Source organism: Apostichopus japonicus, chromosome 10 (assembly GCF_037975245.1).
Source record: "Apostichopus japonicus isolate 1M-3 chromosome 10, ASM3797524v1, whole genome shotgun sequence".
Taxonomy (NCBI): Eukaryota; Metazoa; Echinodermata; class Holothuroidea; order Aspidochirotida; family Stichopodidae; genus Apostichopus; species Apostichopus japonicus.
The window spans coordinates 8552141-8579061 of record NC_092570.1 but is presented as its reverse complement, the minus strand read 5'-3'; the positions used below and the strand labels follow the sequence as shown (position 1 = coordinate 8579061).

At 36.6% G+C, this 26921-nt stretch overlaps 1 protein-coding gene across 1 annotated transcript in view; it reads left to right on the top strand.

Annotated features, from left to right (window-relative positions):
* Positions 1-1105: 1105 nt before the first annotated feature.
* LOC139975404 (beta-arrestin-1-like) overlaps positions 1106-26921 on the top strand; it is a 96605-nt gene continuing 70789 nt past the window's right edge. The window contains exons 1-2 of the mRNA XM_071983383.1: positions 1106-1263; positions 25127-25389. Of these exons, the coding sequence (XP_071839484.1) occupies positions 25280-25389 (110 nt within the window). The 5' untranslated portion in view covers positions 1106-1263; positions 25127-25279. The remainder of the gene's footprint in view (positions 1264-25126; positions 25390-26921) is intronic.

Sequence of the window (26921 nt, the reverse complement as noted above, 5' to 3'; positions counted from 1 at the left end):
GGGGGATATATCCCCCCTTCCCCCCCAGGATCGCCGCCCATGGCCATATGTGATCCATTTTTCGACCTTAATAATAAGCAACATTTCCAGTAAATATGGACACAAAATGCACAATTTAGTATGGCTGGCATGTCACTTAGTGTTTATAGTGATAATACAAACACAATTACCATCTATGTTTCTAAAACTATTATGCCGCCGAACTTCGCCAGAACCTTTTTTTGGCAAACAAAAAATAAAGCATACGGGAGGGGGGGGGGGTTGAGCGATCACCGACATCTCACTTAAAGGTCGTCATCAATTTTTTAATTTTTTTTTGCTAAACTTTTTTTTTTTGGTGACGGCCAATAGGGGGCGCGCGCCTGTTGCGCCCCCCTGGATACGCCCCTGCTTTCGGTCAAGAAATCGGTTTTGTTACCGATACTTTTTAAGAAAAAGTCGCCCAGGAAAGAACCTGGGCACGAAAACCAAACTACCGAAAGACTGATCCGCTCTCAACCCCAGTCCCTTTGCATCGAGACTGTGACTGTGCGATCATCGTAAGGTGTGCATCACTATTCCCCTCGAAAAGGAACAGATATAAACATGATCTCAGCCAATAGCCGGAGAAGCGGTTTTGTTACCGATAGTATTATATCTATACCACGTGACAGCTAGAGGAACATTTCTACTTTAATGTGGTGCTAATCGAACATCTCAATAAGTTGGAAACTCAAATAAATCGATTTTGAAGAAAAATAAAAGTAAATAATTTCTTTGATCATTACACATTACGCGTTTAGAGATGTCCGTATCAGGGTTGAAATGTTAATGCCACTTTTGGTCAAGAAATCGATAACTCAAATTATTTGATTTTGAAAAGAAAGAAAAAACAATACCCTCCTTATTTATGCACTATTTGGACAACACACTCGACCGCAGTGTCAGTAATAACATACACACACGACTTACTGTCCTTTTTTTCTTAGTGGCTGCTGTTACTATCTGCTCTTAGTGGCTGCTACCTTTCAATCAGGCTGGCTAGGTTCTGTTTCAGTCCCAAAGTGATGGCGTCCTTTCATTTCTGTTTTCTTCAGTTACAACATCTCGCAAATCATTATAAATACAACCAATCTGTGCATGCAGCATACTGCCTCACTACAGACGACGACCGGTAACAGACACAAAAACACACACAATCGCTCATTTAAAAGGAAGGATCAAAACGAGCGGAAATAAGCCGGATTATCTCATTTATTTCCTTTGAATAATCCTATACTGAAGGTAAGAATGGTCAATTGTGTAATTGCTCCGTCATTGTGTAGGGCGTTGAATGTTATTTGAATGGAATTACAATAAATCACAGTTTAGATGATCTATAAAACGAAGATCTGATTGACCAAGCCTAACTTAGGCTTATGATGCTGTATGTTGGCTTAGCACAAGGAATTACTTGTCAATACTAGTAGTACTACTACTACCAGTACCAGCCTAAGGAAGGTGTGTGTGTCACCATGTCTGTGTATGTATGTATTTTAGATCCTCCTGCAAGCAGGAACTCGCGAAGAAGCCTCAGTGGCTTATCAAAGCCGCAAGCTGACCGAAGTCAGTCTCTAGTCTTAAATTAATATTTAACTTCTATGATTATGAATTGTCAACAACTCTGTAACTGGCGACATTAATTAATCTTGGGTGACTCAAGTGACCATCCTGCTAGTTGACTTCAACTGTTGTGTTCCTTTAAGCGTTTGCACTATAAGTTGAAAGTTTGTGTAAACATAGCCTGTCAAAATCTCTAGGCCTAAGTATCATTGTGTCAAATGTAAGAATTAAGTAAGTTATGTTAGGTTTAACCCTAGGCTAGCTAAGTTTAATGGTAGACCTAACTTAAGTTAGAGCCTACTGGAATCCCTTGTTGCTGTTAAATGATTGTTTGTAGACTAGGGAAGTTTGATTGTGACATTTAGACCCAAAAGAGGAATACAAGGTAAGCATTCTGGTGAATTCAATCTACATGCATGCTTTGGAGATGCATTCATTGAGGTTCATTATGGTTTGTTCAAAAGGACGTGTTCTTGAAACCGAATGTAATGTAATGTAAATCAAAATAAAATAAAACTGTTAGCAAACTGCTCATCCACTAGAGAGCCTGTGTAAGTAAATGTGTAATATAGATGGCCTGACGTTTCGATCCTAGCAGGATCTTCTTCAGAGGCTAAATGACAAGTAACAGTAACAGAATGGACAAAACACGCCCAGAATACAGACAGGTTAACGTAATGTCATAGATGCATAATTTCAAAGTATTTTTTTTCTGTTCAAAATTTAAAGGAAATTTCCTACTTTAAAAGTTGACACTTCAGGATATAAGTACTGTACATGCATGACCATTAGTGTTTTATAAACTTCACATTACCATTGTGAAAGTTGGGACCATGTCCAATCATAAGTTCAGACTTCAAAACGATATTTCCAAATTAAAATATTTAAAATTGGGTTTATGTTTATCTATGCTATGTCAAAGTTGGCAGAAGGACAAAATATTCAGTGAATTAACAATGCAGATATTCATGTGTGTTATATTGCTCAGTATTTCTTTCTGTGAATTAAAATGTTTTGTTTTGTGGCAATGTTTTCATGATAAACAGGACTATTATGTTGATATATTTGAACAAGGCTTGCATTCTCATCAAGTGGCTTGTGTCATCATGACACCAATAGTCTTTAAAAGCAGAAAAGACAATAACACAAAACAGGAAAAAGCATTTTTTGCTCTAACACAATGGTTCCAAGACATTTGAAACCACTACTCAAATTGCTGTATTTTCACTGGTTAGAAGAACAGCGATTTTTTTTATTCCTGCCGGATGAAGAAGGAATCTATGTGATGTTTAGCTTTAAACTGCCGTCAAACTGCTCTTATCAGTTTTCACCCTCTGAGCTTCAAGGGTTCAACAGGTTATCTCAAACTGTACAAAAATTGGCTCAAGGTATTAACAGGTTATGTCAAATTGTCTCAAAATTGGTCATTTTCTCTGTGAATTATACAAGATGACATTGACTTTGGCAGTAGATTGTGAAAATATTTCACAGTGTATAAGCAATGTCATGTAACTCTCATTCCTTAATATCAATTATTAAAGGGATGGTCGGTAGCAGAGCTGATTTGCTAACTCAAAAGTGGTAAAAGAAAATGTCCTTTTATTCATACATGTGTCAATATTTCACATAGGAAGACTGTTCCTTCTGGATATTGAAACACTTAGGATTTTGCAATACAGAATGTTTATTCCATTCTGGAGTGAAATGGTTGATGCCCAAAATGGAGTGCTACAAATAAGTGCTAGAAATCTCTACATAATTAGTCAGATAGTTATTTTGAATTTTGAGCACATTGTATTGCAAGGAATCACAAAGTCAACTGGCTCTCTGGTTTTCTTGTGTAGTAGGGTAATAGCTGTTAGGTTTTCCTACTCTGATCGCTGTACTGTATCTCCCTCCCCCCCCACCTGCCCTCAGTAATTTTACATCCAAGTTATGGGCCAGGGCATAAACACTGTTGCTTAATTGCAGAATATCCCGCAACTCTTGTATCTCACAGATTATGACCGGAAGTCCCTGTAGTAAACATTGTTCTCCAAGAGCCTTGTGTGTGTGTGTGAGTAGTGGGCTATTCTACAATTGCTCCAACACTCTTTCTCACAACTGAAAATAGCTTCCACTCCTGGATGTGGTTGATTGCCATGTTCTAATATTAATGACGCTGGTTGGATGTGTGCAGGTATACAGGGAATCATTTAGTGTTCAAATAAAGTAGCAGTTTCAAAGGTTCCCTATTTTCTGTCTTTAAAAATACTCCGGTTCCTGTGTAAAAAAAAAACTTGCACTTGTGTAGCAATTTGCCCATTTTGCATAGCAGTTTGCGATGCAACTCTGGATCAATTATTCCCTGGAATAGCACAAATCAGTTCCTGGGTAGAACTAAGGTGATGTTGCCTTGTATTGGTATAGTGAGCAATGTTTGCCCTATCAACCATATATAGTTATATATCGTTTATATTTTTTTTTGGTAATTTGTTATTTTATATTTTAATGTATACATTTTAAAATTTCATATTTTCTTAGGAAAATGAAAGCAGCAGTTACAGAAAATAGTCACTTGGACTTGTCATTTATTGGAAAAATTATTGAACTATGTAAATTGCATTTTACATGCTTGTAACAGTGAAACTGAAAGCTAATCTAAGATACATGTTGGACACTAGAGAGTTAAGATAAAGGCCTACAAAGTGTGCCAGGATATAGGATCAGCTGACATTTGATCTCATTGTCGTATCATTAAGGTTATTACATAAGAGATATTACCCTGTTCTGACTTCTATGAAGTGTGTTGAACTGAATCAGTTGATGTAGTGAACCACCAATCAACCAAGGTCAATATTATTTAATTACTAAATTAATGTAGTTTGCATGATATTTAATAAACTTGGCCAATAACTTTTAAGTAGAAATTGCAGGTAGTCCCTTAATAAAATCTAGTGTTGGTTGTTTGCTAATGATGTTTGTTTCCAAAACATGGCAAATACTTTATACACATTGCTGAGTTACATCCTCTATATGCAAAGTAGATATTAACTTCAATGTATGGAGCTTCAGAATCTAACAGTGGTAACAGACCCTAGACAATTCAACTTTAATTTATAGAAGTGGGTTAGGATTAAGTAGATATTACACAGTGTTGTAGGCTAGTGGACTTGTGTGCTAGTGAATTAGGCAGAATCTTGTGTAATTTTAGATCTGTAAAACCAACTGTGATACATTCATGTTCCAATACTGTTGCCACTTGAGCTAACTTTCACACTTGGTCTTTGCATAAGATACTACTTACAGTTTCAGGTAAAACACGTTCAATTATTGTCAGTATTGGGAAAGGGAACTGGATATTTAGGAGATCAAGAAATGAAGGTAATAGTGTTTGGATTCTTGGAGCTGTTTTCTCAGAATTTTTGAAGTAAGACCTTGAATAGACAACAATATAATAATGATGAAAAGTTCTAAGGAAACTTATGTAGTTGGGCCATTTATTATACACGGTCTACAGCTCTCTGTTAAGGTACTTTGACTGTTTTAAGTTCTACGATTTTGACAAGTGTTTTGAAAATGCAGCTGTGCAACAGATCTTCATCAGTGATTAAGAAATCCATCTGGCTCCTTTGTCTCATATAAAGTACTGTGGTTCCTGTGTACAAAAAGTACATACATCTTTGCATTTGTACAGCAATTTTGCTATATATTCTATAGCATTTTTGCAATGTGTTACTGGATAAATTATTCCCTGAAGGCCTGAACCATCAGTCATACATAACTCATAACTCTGTATCTATACGTTAGTTTGTGAGTAACCTAAACCAACATTCAACATAGTTGCTGACAACTTCTCTGTGTTTTGACATCCAAATGCAGGAATGAATGATACATATCTAGACTCTGCCATGAAAGTTGGCCTTCAACATTGACACTGCTTGATCAGCAGCCCAATATGTTCAACAAGTTAGATTCTGTTGCCTTATGATATTTACTGTCACTAACCTTGTTCTGAGGGAAGCACTACGGAAGCGCAATCACACAAATCCATATTCATACTTTGGATTACCCATTTTCATCTGAGCAGGGCTGCATCTTTCTTTTGCCCACCATAGAAATCATTGAACATGGATGCTTTATGTATTCAATACACAGCACAGAGAAAAGAGAACCAGACTGAAGTAGCTAACTCATATATCCATTACAAACTGTGTTTTTTTTTTTGGCACCACAGATACCATATCCATAGTGATTGATCAGAAAGTTCTACAGTATCAAATTTTTTATTTTTAAAAACAAAAATTCAAAATTCCAGAATTTTACTGACTACTGATGTTGGGGTGAGGTGGGTCTATTATAAAAATAAACCCTGCATACTGAAGCAGTCTGGGAATCATACATACTGTATGGGAGAGTACCTTATCATGTAAAAATGTACTGTACTCAGTTTCGGCTCCTAAGGTTTTCTGGATTTCTGATAGCGAGGGATTGCTGATTTTGTGATCAAGGAAGCTACAGTAACAAGTATGATGTATTTCGTGGACTTTATCTCTGTAAGGAATAAGCACTAAATATTTGACATTACATAGTAGACCGCCTGTTTTGAAAACCTGCATGTCTACATTTCTTGAAATGATGCATGATGGGAGTGTTCCAATTTAATTAAGAAGTTGGATGATCAGTCATCACTGCCAAACTTGTTTACAAGCAAGATGTCAAGAAGGTTCTGCATACAAATTTGATTGTGATGTTAATTACAAGAGTGTCCTGTGGTACATTGTCACAAAGATCAGACCAAGTACAAGATGCTAGTCACCTACAGTATAGACTGATACAGTACTTAGACACTTTACTACAACACATGCCTCAAAGCCTATATGTAACACATGCCTATATGTAACCTATATGTAATACCTATTTGTAAGAGCTGATATGTACAGTACTATGATACAAACTTGTGCATGTAGGGAGAGTTTTTAACTTTGACCTATTTGGGTTCAGATTGTGTTATCATTTACACCTTTCGTTTCAGGAAAGTCTGTGCAGTTCTACAAATTTCACCTAGTAAATATTTCGGAATTGTTCGTATACGTCTGTATTGGCTCTGTGGTGCCTACTATTGAGTATACATACTGTACAGTAGCACACATCAGGGCAACTTACATGTAGGCAATTAATTCATACTTGCCACCTATATGTTTGTTATGTAACCCATCATGGTTTATTTTAGCTCTGTGCACCCACTAACATTACTAATCAGTTGTGATTGAATACTAACTTGTAAACATTTGGAATCTGTTTGGTTAAGTGAGATGTGCCTGTGCCTTAGATCACTACTTGGTTGTCATGATACTGTACATTAGTTTTGACAGAGCAATCATTTTCTAATTTTTTACACAGAACAGGAGACACTTCAGTTGTGTTGTTGTTAGCTGATAGATCAATTGTTTATATCTAGTTTCACTGTTCCATATAGTTGTGTTTTACATTTTGTATTTCCTCAATGTGCCGCCCATGCTAGGCGATGGCCTGGAGTACATTTATATGCATACATGCATGCATATTTATATGGGTTGCCAGAGGTTCTTCATTGTTTGTTCATCAAATTGATAGTCTATATCTCATATCAATAGGAATATTTGTTCAGTAATTACACCCACTCTACATTTGTCTCATTCCACATCGTTATGTAGGTCAGTCAATTGAGACTAAGTTGAATTAAGTTCTGTGACCTCTGTGACTTCTGCCCATGTTGATTTACTGTATGTTGAGCTATAACCATTATCTGTGCAGTAAAAAATGATCTGGACTATAGGCGTAACATTACGTACTATAATATTATCTGCTGTAGGTCTAGGGCTATGTGTGCTTATCCTTCTTATCCATTGTCTGTTGATGTATGTGTACTAAAGCAAAGACTATAATGCACTGTATTGTGTACACACACACACACACACATATATATATATATATATATATCATTCACACACTGGTATGTACATGGGACGGTCAGTAATCAAAAAAATTAACACGTATTGTGCAGTACGGAGGCAACCAGATGTGACCTTTATGCATAAAATGAATATATAATAGTGAGAACATATATAGGCGTGACTCATCCTTGAATAATTAGCCATTTTGCTGACGAAAATGTTCATCCATTTTTGCTAAATGTTGTAATATTTGAGGCGTTTTTTCTCGCAAAATATGTCATGTACATGTTTGGAGTACTTAGCCTAAGTATCACAATTAATGGTATATATGTGCCACTTTGGGATGATACTTAAACGTGATATATGCTCCTTTAATAGTTATCAATTTGTGTACTAAACCTTATAGGGATGCATCTGAAAGGACATGATGCATGAGGCTGAGCTGTATTAGTATAATTTACTTAACAGAGAGAGGGAGAGACAGAAAACCCATACTTTGTATTGATTTGTATCATGGGGCTGAGAGAGGGCATGGAAGTTGCATTACCGCCATAGAGAGAGAGGCAGGCAACACATATTTTGTGTTGATTTGACATATCATAGGGCTAAGATGAGGAGGGGATGTAAACTATTAAATCAATTGAGAGAGAGAGATAATACATACTTTTTGTTGATGACATGTGTACAATTGGGTTGCGAAGAAGAGTGCATGGAAGCATTACCTCCATGAAGGGAGAGATATATATGACACATAATTTAACTGTGTTTGTTTGTACCATGAAATTGATATAGATAGAATGCATGAAAGCCAAATAACTGTACCTTTATTTATATTTGTGTGTGATTTCGGCTGAGAGAGAGAGCATGTGAGCATTACTTTCACGAAGGGAGAGATATATAAAACACATAATTTAACTGTGTTAATTTGTACCATGTAACTGATATAGAGAGAATTCATGGAAGGTGTATCACTGTACCTCATGAAGAGAGATTGTGCATATTTTGTGTGTGATTTGCACCATACATCTGAGAGGGAGGTGCATACATGGAGGCATTACCTCATGAAGATAGAGAGAGATATACCGCACAATTTAACTAGATGTTGATTTGTACCATGCAACATATATAGAGAATGTATGAAAGCTGTATAACTGTACCCCATGAAGAGAGAGGTAATGAATATTTTGTGTGTGATTTGCACCATATGACTGAGAGGGAGGTGCATGGAGGCATCACCTCCATAAAGATAGAGAGAGATACTGTATACCACACAATTTAACTATGTTAATTTGTACCATGTACCTCATATATAGATAGAATGCATGGAAGCTGTATAACTGTACCTCATGAAGAGAGAGATTATGAACATTTTATGTGAGATTTACACCATACCGCTGAGAGGGAGGTGCATGGAGGCATTACCTCCATGAAGATAGAGAGAGATATACCACACAATTTAACTATGTTAATTTGTACCATGTACCTCATATATAGATAGAATGCATGGAAGCTGTATAACTGTACCTCATGAAGAGAGAGATTATGAACATTTTATGTGAGATTTACACCATACCGCTGAGAGGGAGGTGCATGGAGGCATTACCTCCATGAAGATAGAGAGAGATATACCACACAATTTAACTATGTTAATTTGTACCATGTACCTCATATATAGATAGAATGCATGGAAGCTGTATAACTGTACCTCATGAAGAGAGAGATTATGAACATTTTATGTGAGATTTACACCATACCGCTGAGAGGGAGGTGCATGGAGGCATTACCTCCATGAAGATAGAGATATACCGCACAATTTAACTATTAATTTGTACCATGCACCTCACATAGAGAGAATGCATGGAAGCTGTATTACTGCACCTCATGAACAGAGAGATAATGAATATTTTGTGTGTGAATTGCATCATGCAACTCATATAGAGATGATGCATGGAAGCTGTATTACCTCATGACGACAGAGATAACACATATTTTGTGTGTTGCTTTGTACAATGGAGAGAGAGATAGCTTGGAAGCATTATATCCATGAAGAGAGAGACAGTGCATAATGTAACTGTTGAGTCGAAGATAATCAGAGTGGGTGTGATTAACATTAAGCGTGGGAAACATCTAAGTTAAAGGTTACTAGGACCAAATCAAAGTTACAAGAGCGTCATAAATTCCGGTTTCAGTTTTCGTTTGATCCAAAAATGTGGCAAAATGTCAAAAGAGCATGTTTGCTTCTGTCTGACTGTCTCCAGTATATCTTCCTCCAGTGGGAAAAGGATGTTGTTTATATTATAGTCTGAAGTTACAGATCTTCAGCAGAACATGAGGCGAGCAAGAGTTAGTGTCTGGGTTTTGGTCAAATTTTTGCAGACAGAATTATATTTCAGCGTTCCTCAAAATGTGCACATTGGGATTGTAATTTAATCCAATTACCCGAGATAATTGAAGCTATGTATTGGTAGGATAGATGATTCAAATGTCAATATTCCTCACATAAACGTGAAAAATATCCTCATGCTTTACGAATTCATGGTGAGTAAACTTAGATAGTTTGTGTTAATTTGAAGAAAAAAATGTGGACATGCAAATTGACACCACCTATTCAGTTGAGATGTATGTACAACAATTTTTTTAAAATTTTGCACCCAAAAAAAAAGAAGATTAAAAAGTGAAACATTTAAAAAAATCTGAAAAAAATTGAAAATCTCCCAAAAATTCATCGCATGTTGGGCTCGTTTTGGCCACTTCTTGGTCTTCAGGTGAGGCTGCTTTAAGGAGTTGTTAATGGCATTTTCTTGTCAAAATAGCTTGCCAGCAGGTGCACTAATTTTCATTTCTGACGAATTTTGTATTTCGTATATGTTTTAATTAATAAATTTGATAACTAAAAAATTTCACAGTTAATATGTTGGGAGTGAGGGGGGTGGGCGTTAGTTGTACATTGGAAAAACTTGTTGTAATGTTGGTCCGGACCACCAGGATACCAGACTTCATAAATTTTTCAAGATTATGTACTCAGTCAGTCACAGTATTCAGTATATGACGGTATTCATTTTGGTGGATATTCAACAAATGATCTCATCCAGTTTGGATTAATGCCAAACTGAGAAATGAGGACAATATTATTGGGAATATTTCTCTTTCAAAGCAAAGGAATGAAAGTTGCTGAAACTTACTGTGATAATTTCAAGATGAGAGAGTGTTGCACATGAAGATTAACATTGTTTCAAAATGAGATAATTCCTATTACTGCTACTCACAGAGAACATGAAATGTTTTTTTGTTCATGGTGGTCAACCCATGATCTGAGGGCGCAAGTCGTTTGGCAATGTACGGTCAGTTTAGCTAAAATGTTCATTGTTGCTGATGGTCTATGTCAATCATACTAATAGGAATTTGTGTGTGAATCATGGAAGCTGCATTGTTCAAACTGAGAGCTCTATGTCAGTACTTTCTATCATTGTTTCTACACAATAAGATGGTTGGTTCCATAGCCTGTGATTAACAAATACTTAAAAAACCAATTGACCTTAAAGTGCTTGAATTGAGGAAACATACATCAGGTGGCATTGCTGTAGAGTACAGGTTAGTTGTAGTTGATTCACTTAGTTACAATTAGTACCTATACATATATGTAAATATGCTGGCAGTCATTGGACTTGCAAATTGATGAAATAACATAAACTTAACTTTGAAGGAAAAAAAAAAAAAAACATCTGTGGTAAGTACATTAGACTGTGCCATGAGATAATCAATGAATGTATCACACAGTACTCTATAGATCATAAAATTCATGATTGGTGTCGATCACACATTTCCTTCACCTGCCAAAAGTGAAATCCTGGGGTTTTTATGTGGTTATCTGACTTGAAAGCTGCAACAGAAAAACAGAATATGGCCACAGTTCATCACTTTAAAGAAAAGATGCAAAACAGCATTGTACAAAAGTGGTTAGTGTGTTCCCTTCCCTGGCAGAAGTTTTCTGTAAATGCATCATAGTTCCGTTGCTCCTTATGTACACCTATTTGCCCACAACAATCCTGCAACTCCACTCCTATTCTACCTTGTGTGAAGCCCTTGGTTATTTCAACAAATTATGATTTTCCTTGATAAAATCAAGGAGGGCCCTGATGAGGTACATCAGGGCCTCCTTGCCCTCCTGACTCTATCATGCAAAGTGTCTAGAAGAACGGTTATTTTTGTAATGTTAAATATACATTATTACTGTGAGAACAATTAGATAAACCCCTTTATGCAAATAGTTTTGTTTTCTTTACAGTAGAATGTTGTATTTTTCTTTGGTTATATTGTTGTAAAGAAAGTAAGAAAGAAAATAAATCCCAAATGAATGTTCTGTAGAACTGTAGTGTGTAACTTTATATCAAATTAAAAATTTCATCTAGTAGAAATTTTGCCAGTATTTGCCCATATTTGAAAAGCCTCAATGAATACTTTGAATAATATTATGTTCCTTCCTTTTTTTTTATGTCTTTTTTTGTGATAATACTGAAATCAGACATGGACATCCAAGTTGAATGTAAACTTCTGTTCCAAATTGCTGGTGCAATTGCTACTGAGATATTGATCAAACTCAAAGGTTGAAGTAGAATTGTGCTGAGAGCTCGAAATTAATATTGTAAAAGTTTTCTGGCTTAAGGGAATTTCCCAATGGCTGGAGTTGATTGTTTAATAAAAATGTTGAAAACTTTCGGCATCTCTAGGTAAAAAGGATTAAATACATTTATTTTCCTTATACACATGTAACATAGTGAACAACTTGAAATATCCTATTAAAGATGACATCTCCCTAATCATGGGTGACATCTCTCTCAGAGGAAAGGAGACCCCAGATAGAAAGGGACCCTCAAAAACAGGTGACCTCCAAATTAGGTGATCCTCCTTCGTCCACCTCCAATTAACATAAATGTATGCATAATTATCTAACCCTACAAAAATTGGGGACCTTTGATTTGATACACTGCCCCTCCCCCCCCCCCCAATGACCCACCTCCAAGCTCCAGGTAACTGCCAGTATCCCTTCATTCCATATGTATATATACATTTTAGAAGGAAGGTTACCCTGATCAAATTTACAAGCAGGTCTGCTCTTGCATTTAGTTGTTTGTCCATTGAATTATGAACAATTTGAAATAAAACTTTTTATAAATGGTTGTTTCTATTTATGTGGTAGTTGTAGTTTTAATGCTTTCTCTACAGTATCCCTTATGAATCCTATTGTTTTCAGTGGAGGTCGAAGGTCATTTGAGGGTCTGAGATAGTTGCAAGCATGACAGTTCCGAAGACGAACCCTTGGATGAACTTCACACTTGCTAAGGTTTAGAACTGTCTGTGCACACTGTCTCAAGCATACGGTGAATTCCATGGAAATGATGCATTTTTCACTAAAAATCAACTTTAGGTTGCAGTCACTTGAGGGAGATATTTGATATACATGACAGTTAAACTACCCAAAACAGGTTTCACCTGGCTTATAACGTGTTTCTCCTCACTGCAGCATGCATTTAACTGTCAAGTGCTGCAGGGAACGAAAAATTAGCAAAATGTCCTAAAATTCAGATATCCCTTTTAATAGTTGGCATGATTCCAGAAATGACCAACTTTGTACTGAGTATGAAGTCACCTTGAGACCTTTCACCTTCTGCAAAGTTACAGGTGTCTATATGAATATAAGTCTTTATGTGATTTCTTGAAATAATGAGTGTGGACATGTCCCATCAGTCACAGTTTTTTAACATTTGTTTTTGTCACAAGCCAACAGAATGATTTCAGCTGTTGTTGGGGGTATATCTATCTAGTACTACTCAGGGCCTAATCTGGCATGAGCAGAGATACTTCAATTGTGTATAGGGTTATGTGCTAGACAACCTGAAACTTCTGTCCCATCAGTCACAGAATTAGGCTGCATGTGTGGTATAATGCAAAATGGGGAAATCCAGTGCTGAAAGACAGCGAAACAGGAGGGAACGTTTGAAAGCAGAGGGGAAATATGATGCATACAAAAAAACACAATCAACGTACCGCAAACAGTGGGCCCACAAGAAGAAGCGGGAGATGTCTTCACAACAGAAACAAGAGCGCCGAGAACGTGAACGAAAACGCAAATCAGAATACAGGTACAGTATATTTCTTCAAATTAATTTGTTAGACCATGTTTATTGAAAGCAGCTTGTGTCACTGACATGATGGTGACATGATGAAGTGTTCATTGACCTGTGACGGTTATCCTGAATCAAGATTGGTATACATGTCAGATCTTTGGATTTTACTGTCCCATCAGTCACAGTATATGGTTCAGATAGTACAGCCTATATTGGACAGTTTGCAATGCCTAAAAGTATTAGTACAAGAATAGTGTCGTTCCATTCATACCTAATTTCCTAAAAAGAAATGACATAACAACTATTATCATCTTACAGGAGTGGCATGCACAGAGGTTTGTGGAGAGGGCTGGATCACTGCATACAGGCCCTTCTGTCCAAATTTGAGGAATGCAATGTTCTTGGATCACAGAACAATGAGGCCGAGTTGAAGGAACTGGTGGGTCTATCGGGGAAAAAGAACCTGAAGCACTGTACAACACACTCCTGGTTGGCAGTATCACCACAGGAGTACCCATCACACAAGTGAATTAGTACCCACAGAACCACTAGGCTGTAACTTCAATGATGTAAGGTCCAATCCAATCATTGGTAAGGCCAGGTGGATCCTTTTTATAGTATATGTATGCCCCTTTGCCTATTAGTTTCGGCTCTTTCCTCATGGGATATTGATCACTTTAGTATTTTGGGGAAAATGGAGAACATGGCTCAAAAAAATTGTATTAGACTTTCACTATATGATGGGCAGATTGGACCCTAATCCACAGTTGAAAGTATCTCAGTACTTTTGCTGCCCAGGGTTAAGCTCAGCATATTGTCAAAAGCTCATGTGACTTAAATGACTTCATCAATGTTGTATAATTAGTATTCTGTTCATTATCAATGTTTGCATGTTTCAAGGCTCAGCTCGTTCTGTTGTTGTTAATAAATAAAATGCAAGTTTCAAATGCATATGGATTGTGTTTCATTTTTCCAGTTGTCAGTACTTGATACACAGAAGTGGGATGACATGAGTCCCATACATGGGCAACATACCTCACCAAATATGGGCCCAAACAGCTTTCCCAGTGAGGCCCCAACAAATCACATGCCCATGACTCAGTCATATGGGGCTATATGAGACAGCAAGTGTGGAATGGAACAGGTTTTCCCATGGGCCTGTGTCTGTTCTACATATGCCAGTTGCTTCTATGGGATGCTCATATGGCAAACCAATGGGGGACCCACACCCCCATGGGCCAACTCGAGTGGGCCCTACCTGTGATGACTATGGGTGGCTAGAGCCCAGATGACCCAAGTTTAATGCTAGTTGGCACCATATGTGGATGCAAACTGAAGTTAGAGCAAAACAAAATTTGCCATAATTTTGGAGGAGATAGCGTCCCATCAGTCACAGAGCTTCTGTCCCATCAGTCACAAGGGAAATGCAACTGTGTGAAATAGTTAATGCCAATATTCTCTCAATGGTGGTGCTCTGATATAGCTACATTAAGTAGCTACCAGGAGGGGTATATACCCAACTCATTCTTTTCATTCTGAGATAGCGCTTACAAGTTAACTAAACGTACCTAAAAATGGTGGTCCTCAAATGTCTCATCAGTCACAGGGCTACTCTAAGTGCTCCCTATCAAAAAGGAACACACTTATGTGAACAGTTCTTCAATGATGGACCAACTGGGGGTTGCCCAAGTGAATGTTGCAATTTATAGCCTTCTGCCCCCTCCCACTTCTCAACAATATAACTTTCTTTGTTGAACTTTTCTATCAAATGTCCCATCAGTCACGCTGGAATTCACCATACAGTATATATACTGTAAGCCTGTTGGCTTTCTGGTTATAGTCACAGTCTCACAGACAATAAAGCAATATACATCGGGCAAACATCTAAATGCTGATTTGTAGAATTCTTTCAAATCTATTCTTGGTGCCCAGTCATGTGTAGGAACTTTAAGCCTGGGATACATACACTCAATTTTAAGGAAACTCCTTCATGAAATACAGTACAGTACCTTCGAAATATCCATAGAGCCTAAATGCTTAAATATATATAATGCATTGAACTGTTATGCTTATACTATGACTATGTATGGTAATGCATTAAGGGAAAACTGACATAAATTTAAAAGATTGGTTTTTACAAAAGGAAGTTTAAGAACAGAAATTTTACATTACACTATTTTCATTTTAAATACGCTTGATTGGTTCCTTGCTTTAGCAAAAGGAACCTATGCAGTCAGGTTGGCGTGTGTGTGTGTGTGTGTGTGTGCGTGTGTGTGTGTGTGTCTGTGTGTGCATCTGTGACACTTTCTTGGGTACGCTCTATCTCAATAAGGGAAAGTTGGATTGAGGCCAAACTTGGACTATAGATCCGCCATATGGAGAAGGTGTGCCCTATTGTTTTTGGTGCCCACAAAGGTCACCAAAGGTCAGTTATGGTCCAAAAACCGAACATATTAAAACTGCAATAACTCCCAGTGCCAATGTGCGACAAGATTGATATTTTGGGAAAAGTTGTTAACTGGTTAGGGGAACATTTTCAAACTTAAAGGTCATGTGATCCGAGGTCACCAAAGGTCAATTAATGATAAAAAACTAGTTTTTTTGCGATAACTTGAGAACGAAATGTCCGTTAGGGTTGGGAGTTGCTTCAATGTTATCCAATTGTTGACCCGCATCTGGGTGACCCTTGACCTCAATTTGACCTCTGGTGACCTTTACGCGTTATTGGGGATTTTTACAGTTTTGATGCTATTTTCAGATGTCAAAGGTACCTTCTAATCATATATGTCAATGGGTTGACCCCGTGTGACCTTAATGTGCGAAGTTATATGGGGTCAAAGTTTTTCGGTCGGAGTTAGGATGGTTGTACAGACTTTTCGTTTTGTTTTTTGGAATCAGGAGATTAAACTTCATCTGAAACCAAGGTCAAAAGGTCAAAGGTCACATTAGAAAAAATGTGCTTATTTTGGGAGGAAACGAGCAAAAAAGAAAATGTTTGGTTTTGATGCTAGATTTGGATATCAAAGGTACCTTCTGATCAAAAATGTCAATTGGTTGACACCCGTGTGACCTTCGTGTGCGAAGTTATACGAGGTCAAAGTTAATTTTCAGACATTTAATGCAACAACTCCCAGTTCCAAGGTGTGACATGGTTGATATTTTTGGAGAAGTTGCAAATGGTATAGGGGAATATTTTCAAACTTAACGGTCATGTGATCCGAGGTCACCAAAGGTCAATTAATGTCAAAAAACTAGTATTTTGGGGGTAGAAAATGGGCAAAGAATAAAATGTTTGATTTTTTATAGTTTGATGCTCTAATTTAGGTCTCATCAATCAAAAATGTCAATAAGTTGACCCAAGGTGACCTTTGTATGTTAAGTTATATGAGGTCAAAGTTAATTTTCAGACATTTAGTGTAATAACTCCCAGTGCCAAGGCGTTACACGGTTGATATTTTGAAACAAGTTGCAAATGGTATAGGGGAATATTTTCAAACTTAACGGTCATGTGATCCGAGGTCACCAAAGGTCAATTAATGATAAAAAACTAGTATTTTTGCGATAACTTGAGAACAAATTGTCCGTTAGGGTTGGGAGTTGCTTCAATGTAATCCAATTGTCGACCCGCATCTGGGTGACCCTTGACCTCAATTTGACCTTTGGTGACCTTTTTAGTGTTTTGTGGATTTTTACAGTTTTGATGCTATTTTCAGATGTTAAAGGTAACTTCTGATCATAAATGTCAATGGGTTGACCCCCATTTGACCTTCGTGTGCGAAGTTATATGAGGTCAAAGTTAATTTTCAGACATTTAATGCAATAACTCCCAGTTCCAAGGTGTGACAAGGTTAATATTTTTGGAGTAGTTGCAAATGGTATAGGGGAATATTTTCAAACTTAACGGTTATGTGATACAAGGTCACCAAAGGTCAATTAATGATAAAAAACTAGTATTTTTGCAATAACTTGAGAACAAAATGTCTGTTAGGGTTGGGAGTTGCCTCAATGTAATCCAATTGTCGACCCGCATCTGGGTGACCCTTGACCTCAATTTGACCTCTGGTGACCTTTCCGTGTTTTGGGGATTTTTACAGTTTCGATGCTATTTTCAGATGTCAAAGGTAACTTCTGATCATAAATGTCAATGGGTTGACCCCCATTTGACCTTCGTGTGCGAAGTTATTTGAGGTCAAAGTTAATTTTCACACATTTAATGCAATAACTCCCAGTGCCAAGGTGTGAAAAGGTTGATTTTTTTGGACAAGTTGCAAATGGTATAGGGGAATATTTTCAAACTTAACGGTTATGTGATCCAAGGTCACCAAAGGTCAGCTAATGTTAAAAAAGTAGTATTATGGGGGGAGAAAATGGGCAAAGAAAAAATGTTTGAATTTTTACAGTCATGCTCTATTTAGGTCTCACCGATCAAAAATGTCAATTGGTTGACCTCCGGGTGACCTTTGTGTGTGAAGTTACATACAAGTTCAAAGTTAATTTTTTGACATTTAATGCAATTAAATCTCAATGCCAAGGTGTGACATGGTTGATATTTTGGGACAAGTTGTGAATGGTGTGGTGGAACATTTTGAAACTTAAAGGTCATGTCATCTGAGGTCACCATTGTTATCATATCTGTTGGCACGCTTGTAGGTCTCTTATATTTCTTTCATTTTCGACGCCATATTTAGATCTCAAAAGTGCCTTTTGATAAAAAATCCGATCACATTTTGTGATCACAAAAGTGTTGGCTATAGTGTTGGTTACTTTATGGGAACATGTATGACCACAATTACTTGGACTATTTCAGCCCAATCTTGCTTGATAATATTATGTGTATTGTCATATACCCCAAGCAAGGAACCACAGTGCCCTTGGGCTCTTGTTTTTGTTTAGTGTGTAACATGAAGTGTGTAAATACTTCTGTGTGCAGGTTCACTGTATATATATATGTACAGCCTTGTAAGGCCATGAATATAAAACGAAAATAGTCTTCTTAAGGCTGCTCATAGGGAAACATACCAGCTGATTCGTACCATTTAGCCAGAAGGATACAAAGAATGTGCAATGATTTTGTATTTATTTATCCAGGAAAACATTTCCAGTTCTCTTCATAAAACCATAAATCCATCATAAATATTAAGCGATGTGGAATGCAGCCATAGCTCATAGACATTTAATCATTTCTTTCTTCAATAATTTTTTTACTGGTAGATCAGTTTTTCTACTCATGCAAAACTGCACCCTTAAGTAATTAAAAACAGCCAAAGAGCAAAGAAGAAGGTTTTGATCATGTACTTCCTTTAAGATATCATATTTAAGGCAGGGCATAATTCTTAACTCCACCAATTGCAGTCGCAGGATTTAAAACGGTGATGCTATGAAGTTAACTCGGCCGTTTATTCTGCCAGGATTAAGAGTTAGGGTGTGGTGTGACACTCACTGAGAAGTCAACGTCCACACTGCTAGTTACAGTAGTTGAAACCAACAATCTCTTCATCCTTATTCCATCTTCTAGACATGCCTGTTTGAAGTTAAATTATGTTCGTCAGATAAATCCTTCGTAACTGCTGCCTCAATAAAACACAGTGAGCGCTCGTTCTGTGATGTTCATCACGGCATATGTTCTTGGAACCCTTTTACCTTTTCTAACATAATTTGTTCGTACATATTTCTCTCTGGAATGTAATGCATTTGGAATATTTACTTAGCTGTCATTGCACTCCAACTTCAAGGTTAATTAAACATAATTTCTTTTACATAATCATGGTCCATAGATTTATATCAGTGCATACTGTACTTCAGGGCAAAAAAGTAAATCTTGACATCTTAGGGTCATTCGCCATGATAATGACTGTACAATTAATCCCTCGTTGTCTGATACATTCTTCACCAAACCTGAAAAATTCAGATTTCATGATTTCTTTTGAGTAAATATGTAGCGCATTTCCTCTGGAACTTGCCTTCACTGATCAATGCTAGTGAAGTGTCATAATGATAAACACACTCAGCCTCCACCGTTGAAGCTTCTAGCTGCTGATGTACATTTTGCGTTGTTAAATTCTGAACTTGATGTAAATATGGTTAATCTCCACTAGGCATAACGTCTCAGTTTTATATCGTTCTCCCTCATTTCCTTAGAATGAAAAGAAAGTGTGAATGATAAAGAAACTGTTCAAACTGTCATTCTCTCTGTCAATAGATGAATTAATGAATAGGATCGGCTACAGTATTGTCTTCTTACGTAGAACTTGTGATGATCGTGATGCAGGAATCGACGTCGTCTTCTTCATCTTCTTCTCTTGTTATTTTTTAATAACGATTTCCATGCGTTCATTCACCGTCTCTGCTCGTTGTAGTTTTCTTCAATCATTGGGAACTGTGCAGAGTGAGAAGGCAATTATGCCCATCTCTGCAAACTAAAGAAGAGCTGGCTTTTATCTTCCTTTCTCTCCTCCTGTCTTTGAACTGGGGAGCGAGAGTGAGTGAGAGATACACTCTATGCATACAAATTACTCTGTTGCTGTGATGGCGTAGGATCAGCAAGTACATTGCACAGGTATTAAAGGTGCATTGTGAGTTGGAAGGTTTAAAAAAAATAATAAAAAAAAATTCAAGGTTATGAGCAAAGGAAGAGAAAAGAACACAGTCATGTTGGAAAGGTTTCGTAGAGCTATATGCTTGTTTTACAATTTCAGTTCAGTTTATAATTTGTTTTGTTTTTTGGACAGATGTCTTTAGCACAGAATACAAACTATGTGGAACAAAAACTAAATAAAAACAAGAATATAAAGAAGAAGAAAGATGTATGCATTGCCAAAGAAGAATCAAAATTTGTATGCATTGTTAGTTAATGTTTATGATCCAGAAGATTATCTCAGCTAAATAACACTAGGATACTGACAATTTTAACTGCTAAGTGAGCCTTCAATTTTATACAAAAGTTAAACATTTGTGGAAATGGAAACCTCACGGCTTTGTTGACTGTTATTGATACCAAGAACCTTAATGATGTTTAAACAAAGTCACCATGCGATAGGTATATTCCTTTAAGCCATCTACTTCTTCGATAGTCTAACGGATGAAAACAGGAAATTAAAAATTTGCAGATAGCATTGAGTGAATATCTAGTCTTGGTCACCAGCGTAAATGCATTTAGTTGGTGATACGGTTCATTTTATCACTTTTCTTCAGATTTTCCCCCGCTCACAGAGAATAAAATTTTGTATTCATTGGCTCTGTCATGGATACTTGTACCTTGAGGAAGTGTCCTGGATGGAGAATCATCCAGGGAAGCTATACTCTATACAAACATCAAGAGTATTATTATTCCGTCTTCAGGTTTTCTTGTTTGCATACGGTCTCTGGTCATCCATGCCACTAATATACTGTAGTTGAGGAGGTTGTTACTTTCAATCACAAACCATATATAAACTTGTAATTTGAAATGAGTTAGCAGCTACATTCCAGCTGGTAAGACACTGTATTGTATTGTTGAAGTGAAACATATAGCTTACCCTGAGTCAGAAATCATATTCCAATACCCTTTCACAATTTAGTCCACTAAAATGGCATTAGGGAAAGCTGCCTTGTGGTGAGTTTATTTTGCTGTATTAAAAAAACACGCAGTTATAGCTTTCATTTAATACATTTTAAAATGTTGTTGGACAACTAGCTTTACTATTAAAGCAAAAATCCCAGGTTGAGCTGAGCTTAACAATGCTCTCTTCAAATGATTCTCGATGTGATGTAATATTTATTCTTATATCTCACATTTATGGATACGGCTAATGCAGTTTTGTTATTTGGGCATGAAGATGCTATGGGTTCTTTCTATGATTTCTACAGTGTTTGTAAACAGCAGGAGAAATAGACCCTACAAGCTTGTAGTCAATAGCTCCTATAGCTGTGCTACATTCTGTATTAGTTACCAATATACTCAACTAAACACAAGTCCTAGTACCTGCAATTCTGATTGCTGGTCTGGTAATGCACAGGTAGCTCAGCTCCTTCAAAAATGAGTTAAGTATTAGAGAACTGGCCCTCCCCCAATCCCCCTTCTTTTTTGTTTTGCAAATATCAGCAAAAGAAGAAATTTTCCCTTTGTCAGTGAGTTTCTTCATGGCCATTTAGAGCTACTGTAGGTACTAATAATGGCCTGACAATGTAATAATTGTTGTTTTTAGATGGATTTTGATTTCCTAGACAACCGTGATGAGAATTAATTCTGTGCTGCATTAACGTCCATCGTTTGACTTTTGACATTTGACTTCATCATCAGTTAACAGCTAATTACAATGCTTGCTTCTTGCTTTCTTTCTTTCTTTGTGTATAAGTATGAGCCCTAAATTGGTAGATTTGTTTACTTTCTGTAAGCTAAGGTACTCCAATGATTGTGTCTAGAGTTTTTGTCAGTGGAAACAAATTTGTAGATCTATCCATTGAAGGCTTTAATTAGGTCCAATGTGTGTTCAGTAATTTCACTTACAGTGTTCTTTGATTTGTATAGCAAATGAACCACCCTGTGTTGTATATATGGCCATGTAGTATAATATAATAATAAATGAGACTTATATAGCGCCAAATCAGTAAACAAAAGTTACTGCTCAAAGCGCTTTACAAAGAGAGTAGATTAATTTACAAAAGAACAAGTGAAAAAATGGGTCTTAAGTAGACTTTTGAAAGTAGAAAGTTTATAGCATGTTCGAATGTGATCTGGTAACTTGTTCCAGTATGTGGTCACGTAAATCATACTGGACACAATAGTTTGCAAATTGAAGGTTTGTACTATGTCCAGTTGACCAATGCGGTTGGAGTTGAAGTTCTTATTTTTAAACATCGATTAAATGACTGCTATTCATCTAACTGCTCTGTCAACAAACTGAAGTTGGTTCAACCAGTTCTAAGTCACTTGAATTGTTTGCTGATGTAACTTGAGAACATACAAAGAACCAATTAGATGTTGACATAGGCAAGTATCTGTTAGCTTTGTCTATGGTCTACTCTTGACAGCACACTTGTAAAATCCATTGTTACAGTCTGGTCTTTAATGCTATGCTGCACTACGGGATTTCACTGTGTGTTTATGGACTATTTAGCTTTCTTCCAGAATTGCCAATTTTATCTTCTTTCCTGTCTTTTGTGTGACAATCTGTGAGATTTGCCCAGGTTGTTAAATGTTTTATCATAAGGAATTGGAACAGCATACAAGTGCAAAAATTCTAAATGTTTGACTTTAGGCCAAGCCTAACCATGGAGGTCTGTTTTTACCTCCATGGACTAACTAACATGTCATCATCAGCAAGTCACTCAGTTTGCTAACATCTGATTTCAACACTTTTCAGATGTTATCCCTTTTACAAATATGTTATCATTTCAATATTAAATTGTTTACTACTGTCTTCAAATAATTTTATATATATTCCATCATATGCATTAAACCAACAAAATTACGGCAACTTTGCATGTAAACTAGAATTAGTCATTATTTTGTGTTTGCAAAGCTTCATTAGACTTTCTTTTTGCTGACTACCTGTACTGAATATTTAGAGATGTCATGAATATTTATAAGACTAGTAAATGCATTATGATTGGCTGTTTGATGATGCTATTGACATTGCATTGATAACAACTGTGGGAACTTTCAATGAATAATCTGTTTGTTGATTATGCAATTACTAGTTAAGTTTAAAGCAGCTTTCTAATGTCTCCATTGACCTTTCAATTCTAAAATGAATTTGACAACATTCAATTCTAAATCATCATATCTCGTAACCATCCTGTTTATTATAGCTCACCCTAGTCCTGTTTCATTTCAAATAATGAATAAAGATTTCACAAACCTCAAAACTTTTCCGTTTGCTTTGCATGTGTTTAGTTCTATGCAAGAATATTTTATTAAGAATCAGAATTAAATTTTCATAAATGATTCTCTGCATGACATTCAGTAAGTGGGGTGAAAAAATAGAGAAGAGTGTCTTAGTTTAAGCAATTTAAGCAATTGACCAATACTTAAAAAGTTTGTAAAAATTGTTAGAATTGAGCTCGACTGAGAACCTGCTTTGAAATGGCCACGGTATTGGACAGGTGGTGTCGGCATACTGTACTTGATAAACATATTGATGTACAGAAAGGGGTGTATTATTCACATCACAGGTACGATTGCTATGCAAGTTTTATGACTAAAAAAGGTTTCATTTGTATGTTCCTTTGAGTGATTCTGTTGCTTTATTAGTGGAGCTCCAATGATAGCCATGCAGAGAGAAAAACACCTCTTCAATGTAATCTGTTTCTGGATCATGAAATGAATTCGCCTGTACCCAGCTAAAGATTATGAGATGATATATGATTTATTGTTTGTACAGGTGACATTAACAACTGTTGCAACATCACTTTGTGTACACTTTGAAGGAATCATTAATGTTGCCATAGAAACAAAGTGACAATGATCATCTCCAAAAAAAGAGTTGCATTTGTCTTTCTGCTTTATAAATTATAATGATTTATTCCATTGTTTCATGTGAGGATGTTGTAATATAAATAATTGAAAGATGATATCAATCTTTCATGTAACCTTTTTCCTGGAAAAAGGCGGAGTTCAATTCTAGAAAAACATAGTTGATCCTGTTCATTGTGCTTAGCTTAATAGAGTCAGTTTCCAAAAAAACATAGTTGATCCTGTTCATTGTGCTTAGCTTAATAGAGTCAGTTTCCAATGTGCAAAAAAAATTGTGGCTATTGGAAACGAATATGATATCTTAGCTTAGGTTGAACTACCGTAACCTCTCAATCTATTCTATGTCGGTTTAATTAGATGGAAAACTTATTTTGATTGGATGCAGTAGGTTACAACTCAATTTGCAATATAATTTATCTTGCATCAGGGGGCTGAACATATAGAAAAAACACACAAAAAGTATTGAATATAGAGTAGAAATAAGCAAGGCTGTCCAGGCCAGCAGTTTTTGCATGGTTGATGTTTCACCAGTGTATCATAGCTCTGGCTTAAACATTGAATTATGATGCGGCTGACTTTTCAAGAGAACCATGATTTAGAGAGTTTGATTAATGGATCTGTTCTTGGGATTAAAGGGAGCTGTTTATCAGATCAATGTGTATGGATTAAGGAAGAAATCAATTGAGATAGTTGATTGGAAGGTATCGTTTGGAGAGTAATAAGAAGATTAGTTCATATGAATTATATAAACAATATCCATGGTGCTTCAACATTTATTTCCGCAGCAATGATATAAGCCATTCGAGTAATTTGTACTGCTTTGCACCGTACAATAACTGTCTAACAGGCTGATCTTAATTAACAATGAAGATGTCATAAGCGAAATTCTGTTTGAGCAGTTCAAAAAACTTGTCTGATACATGACATAACATGGTAAATCAAATAAATTATTTTCGCTATATCTATATTTAAGACCATAAATATACCATTTTGCCATATTTTACTCCGACTACAAACTTGTTTATAAATAAGGATAATTTTCTCACTTTCAGGTCAGATGTTGTGCATATGAAGAATTCAGTTATGCCATCTTCGCAGTAAAGTCTGTTCTATGCTATAAACTAGATAGTACGCTAACCCTGAAATATCGTACTCACTGTGCGTTGAAGTTGCTGTCGTTGACGTAAGAGAAGCACTGCCACAAAATGAGTGAATCTGACAAAGGAGAGAATTACAAATCGGAGGAGAATGAGGAGGACAAGGATGGACCTGCCAGCAACGGCGTCTCAGGTGACAGCAAGAAATCGGGCACCAGGTATGGAAAATTACAACTTTTTATATATAACTACTACTACCCCTGACACATCTATGATATCATTTGTAGATCATCTTGGTTAGCTGAGACTCGGGCAGAGCTCGATGCTTAAAGGCAAAAACGTATAAATGGAACGAAAGCATGAGAAAAGGTGAGACAATCACTCTGGTTACTTTACTGTACCTCGTCACTTCCGCAAGAACTGCCACGTGCAGAAGTAATAGACAAACATGCAGAATGATAACCCCCAAAGTGAATTGAAAACAGTCATCACGACCTTTTTCGTGATTGCATATTGTTCTCATATCATTGGACACATTCTCCAATGTGGATGTGTTGAGATTTCAGCGTTATTACCTCTCCGGGGAAAAACAGGAGCTTGATGTTCCTTGCAGTCTGGAAGGTGAACAGGGCTATACTTTGCGTGTGGCTTGCCCATAATGAGTACAAAATCACTATCGTTTTGTATCATGGAGTCAAATGGCACTTGTAGTCAGCCCAGGTGAAAATCTGAAAATACTGATTGCTCTCAATTTGAAGAATGATAACATTTATAATGTTTGACATACATTCACTTTATTACACGCAAAAATATTTTACATTTTGAACGTCTTCGTTTGTACATTTACGCTGGTTTTGAAGATATCGGTGAATGTCTAATCTACATTGCTATTTGAACACAAATTTGATCAGAAAAATCAAGCCTAAGTGTACCAATTCAAGAGTCTTGTTAACTGTCATAAGTGTTAACAGTATCCTTCCTTCCAACTTAAAAACACAGGGCATCCAATGATGGAGTCCGTAAATATTTTCGCTTGATGACAGGTTTGGTAATGCATCAATTGGATGATATCTGTTATCTGATATATCTTAAATGTCTTGGATTACACTCTTCCATAGGCGTAGGAGGCTGGGGGGGGGGGGGCTGCAGCCCCCCCAAAAAAAATTTCGTGAAAATTGGGACAATATGCTGTGAATTTTTCTGGCACCTACTGAAAGAAAAATAATTTGCAATGTGATTTTCACTGGTTAAACTGATATTATTATTATCATTATTATTACGACTTCCCCAATAATTATAACCAATATGGAAGGGTATTAACACGGAAAATGATTGTATGTTATTGGCACGAGATGTAATATCCGGAACATGCCCTAAATGATATGCACATTAACATGATGAAATTTTGGTTAAATTTTTGGGAAAGTTGTTACAGCCCCCCCCCCCCCCCAAATCAAATTGGGCTCCTACGCCTATGCACTCTTCAGAACCCTGTAGTTGATGTGATTCTAAGAGAACCTTTGGCAGGGTTTTGGAAACCATAAACAAGTGAATAAAGAGATATGAGAAAACTAATACAGGCTTCATCAAATGTGTCTGAAAGGAGTATTGCAACTCTATGCTCTCTTAATTCTCTTCCCCATTTCTGTTGTATAGTACTTTACCATCACCTCATTTTCAACAAATTGGTTAACATTTTTAAGGATTAAAGGATAATGCATCTTGAGTTGTTTTCAGCACAGCACTTAAC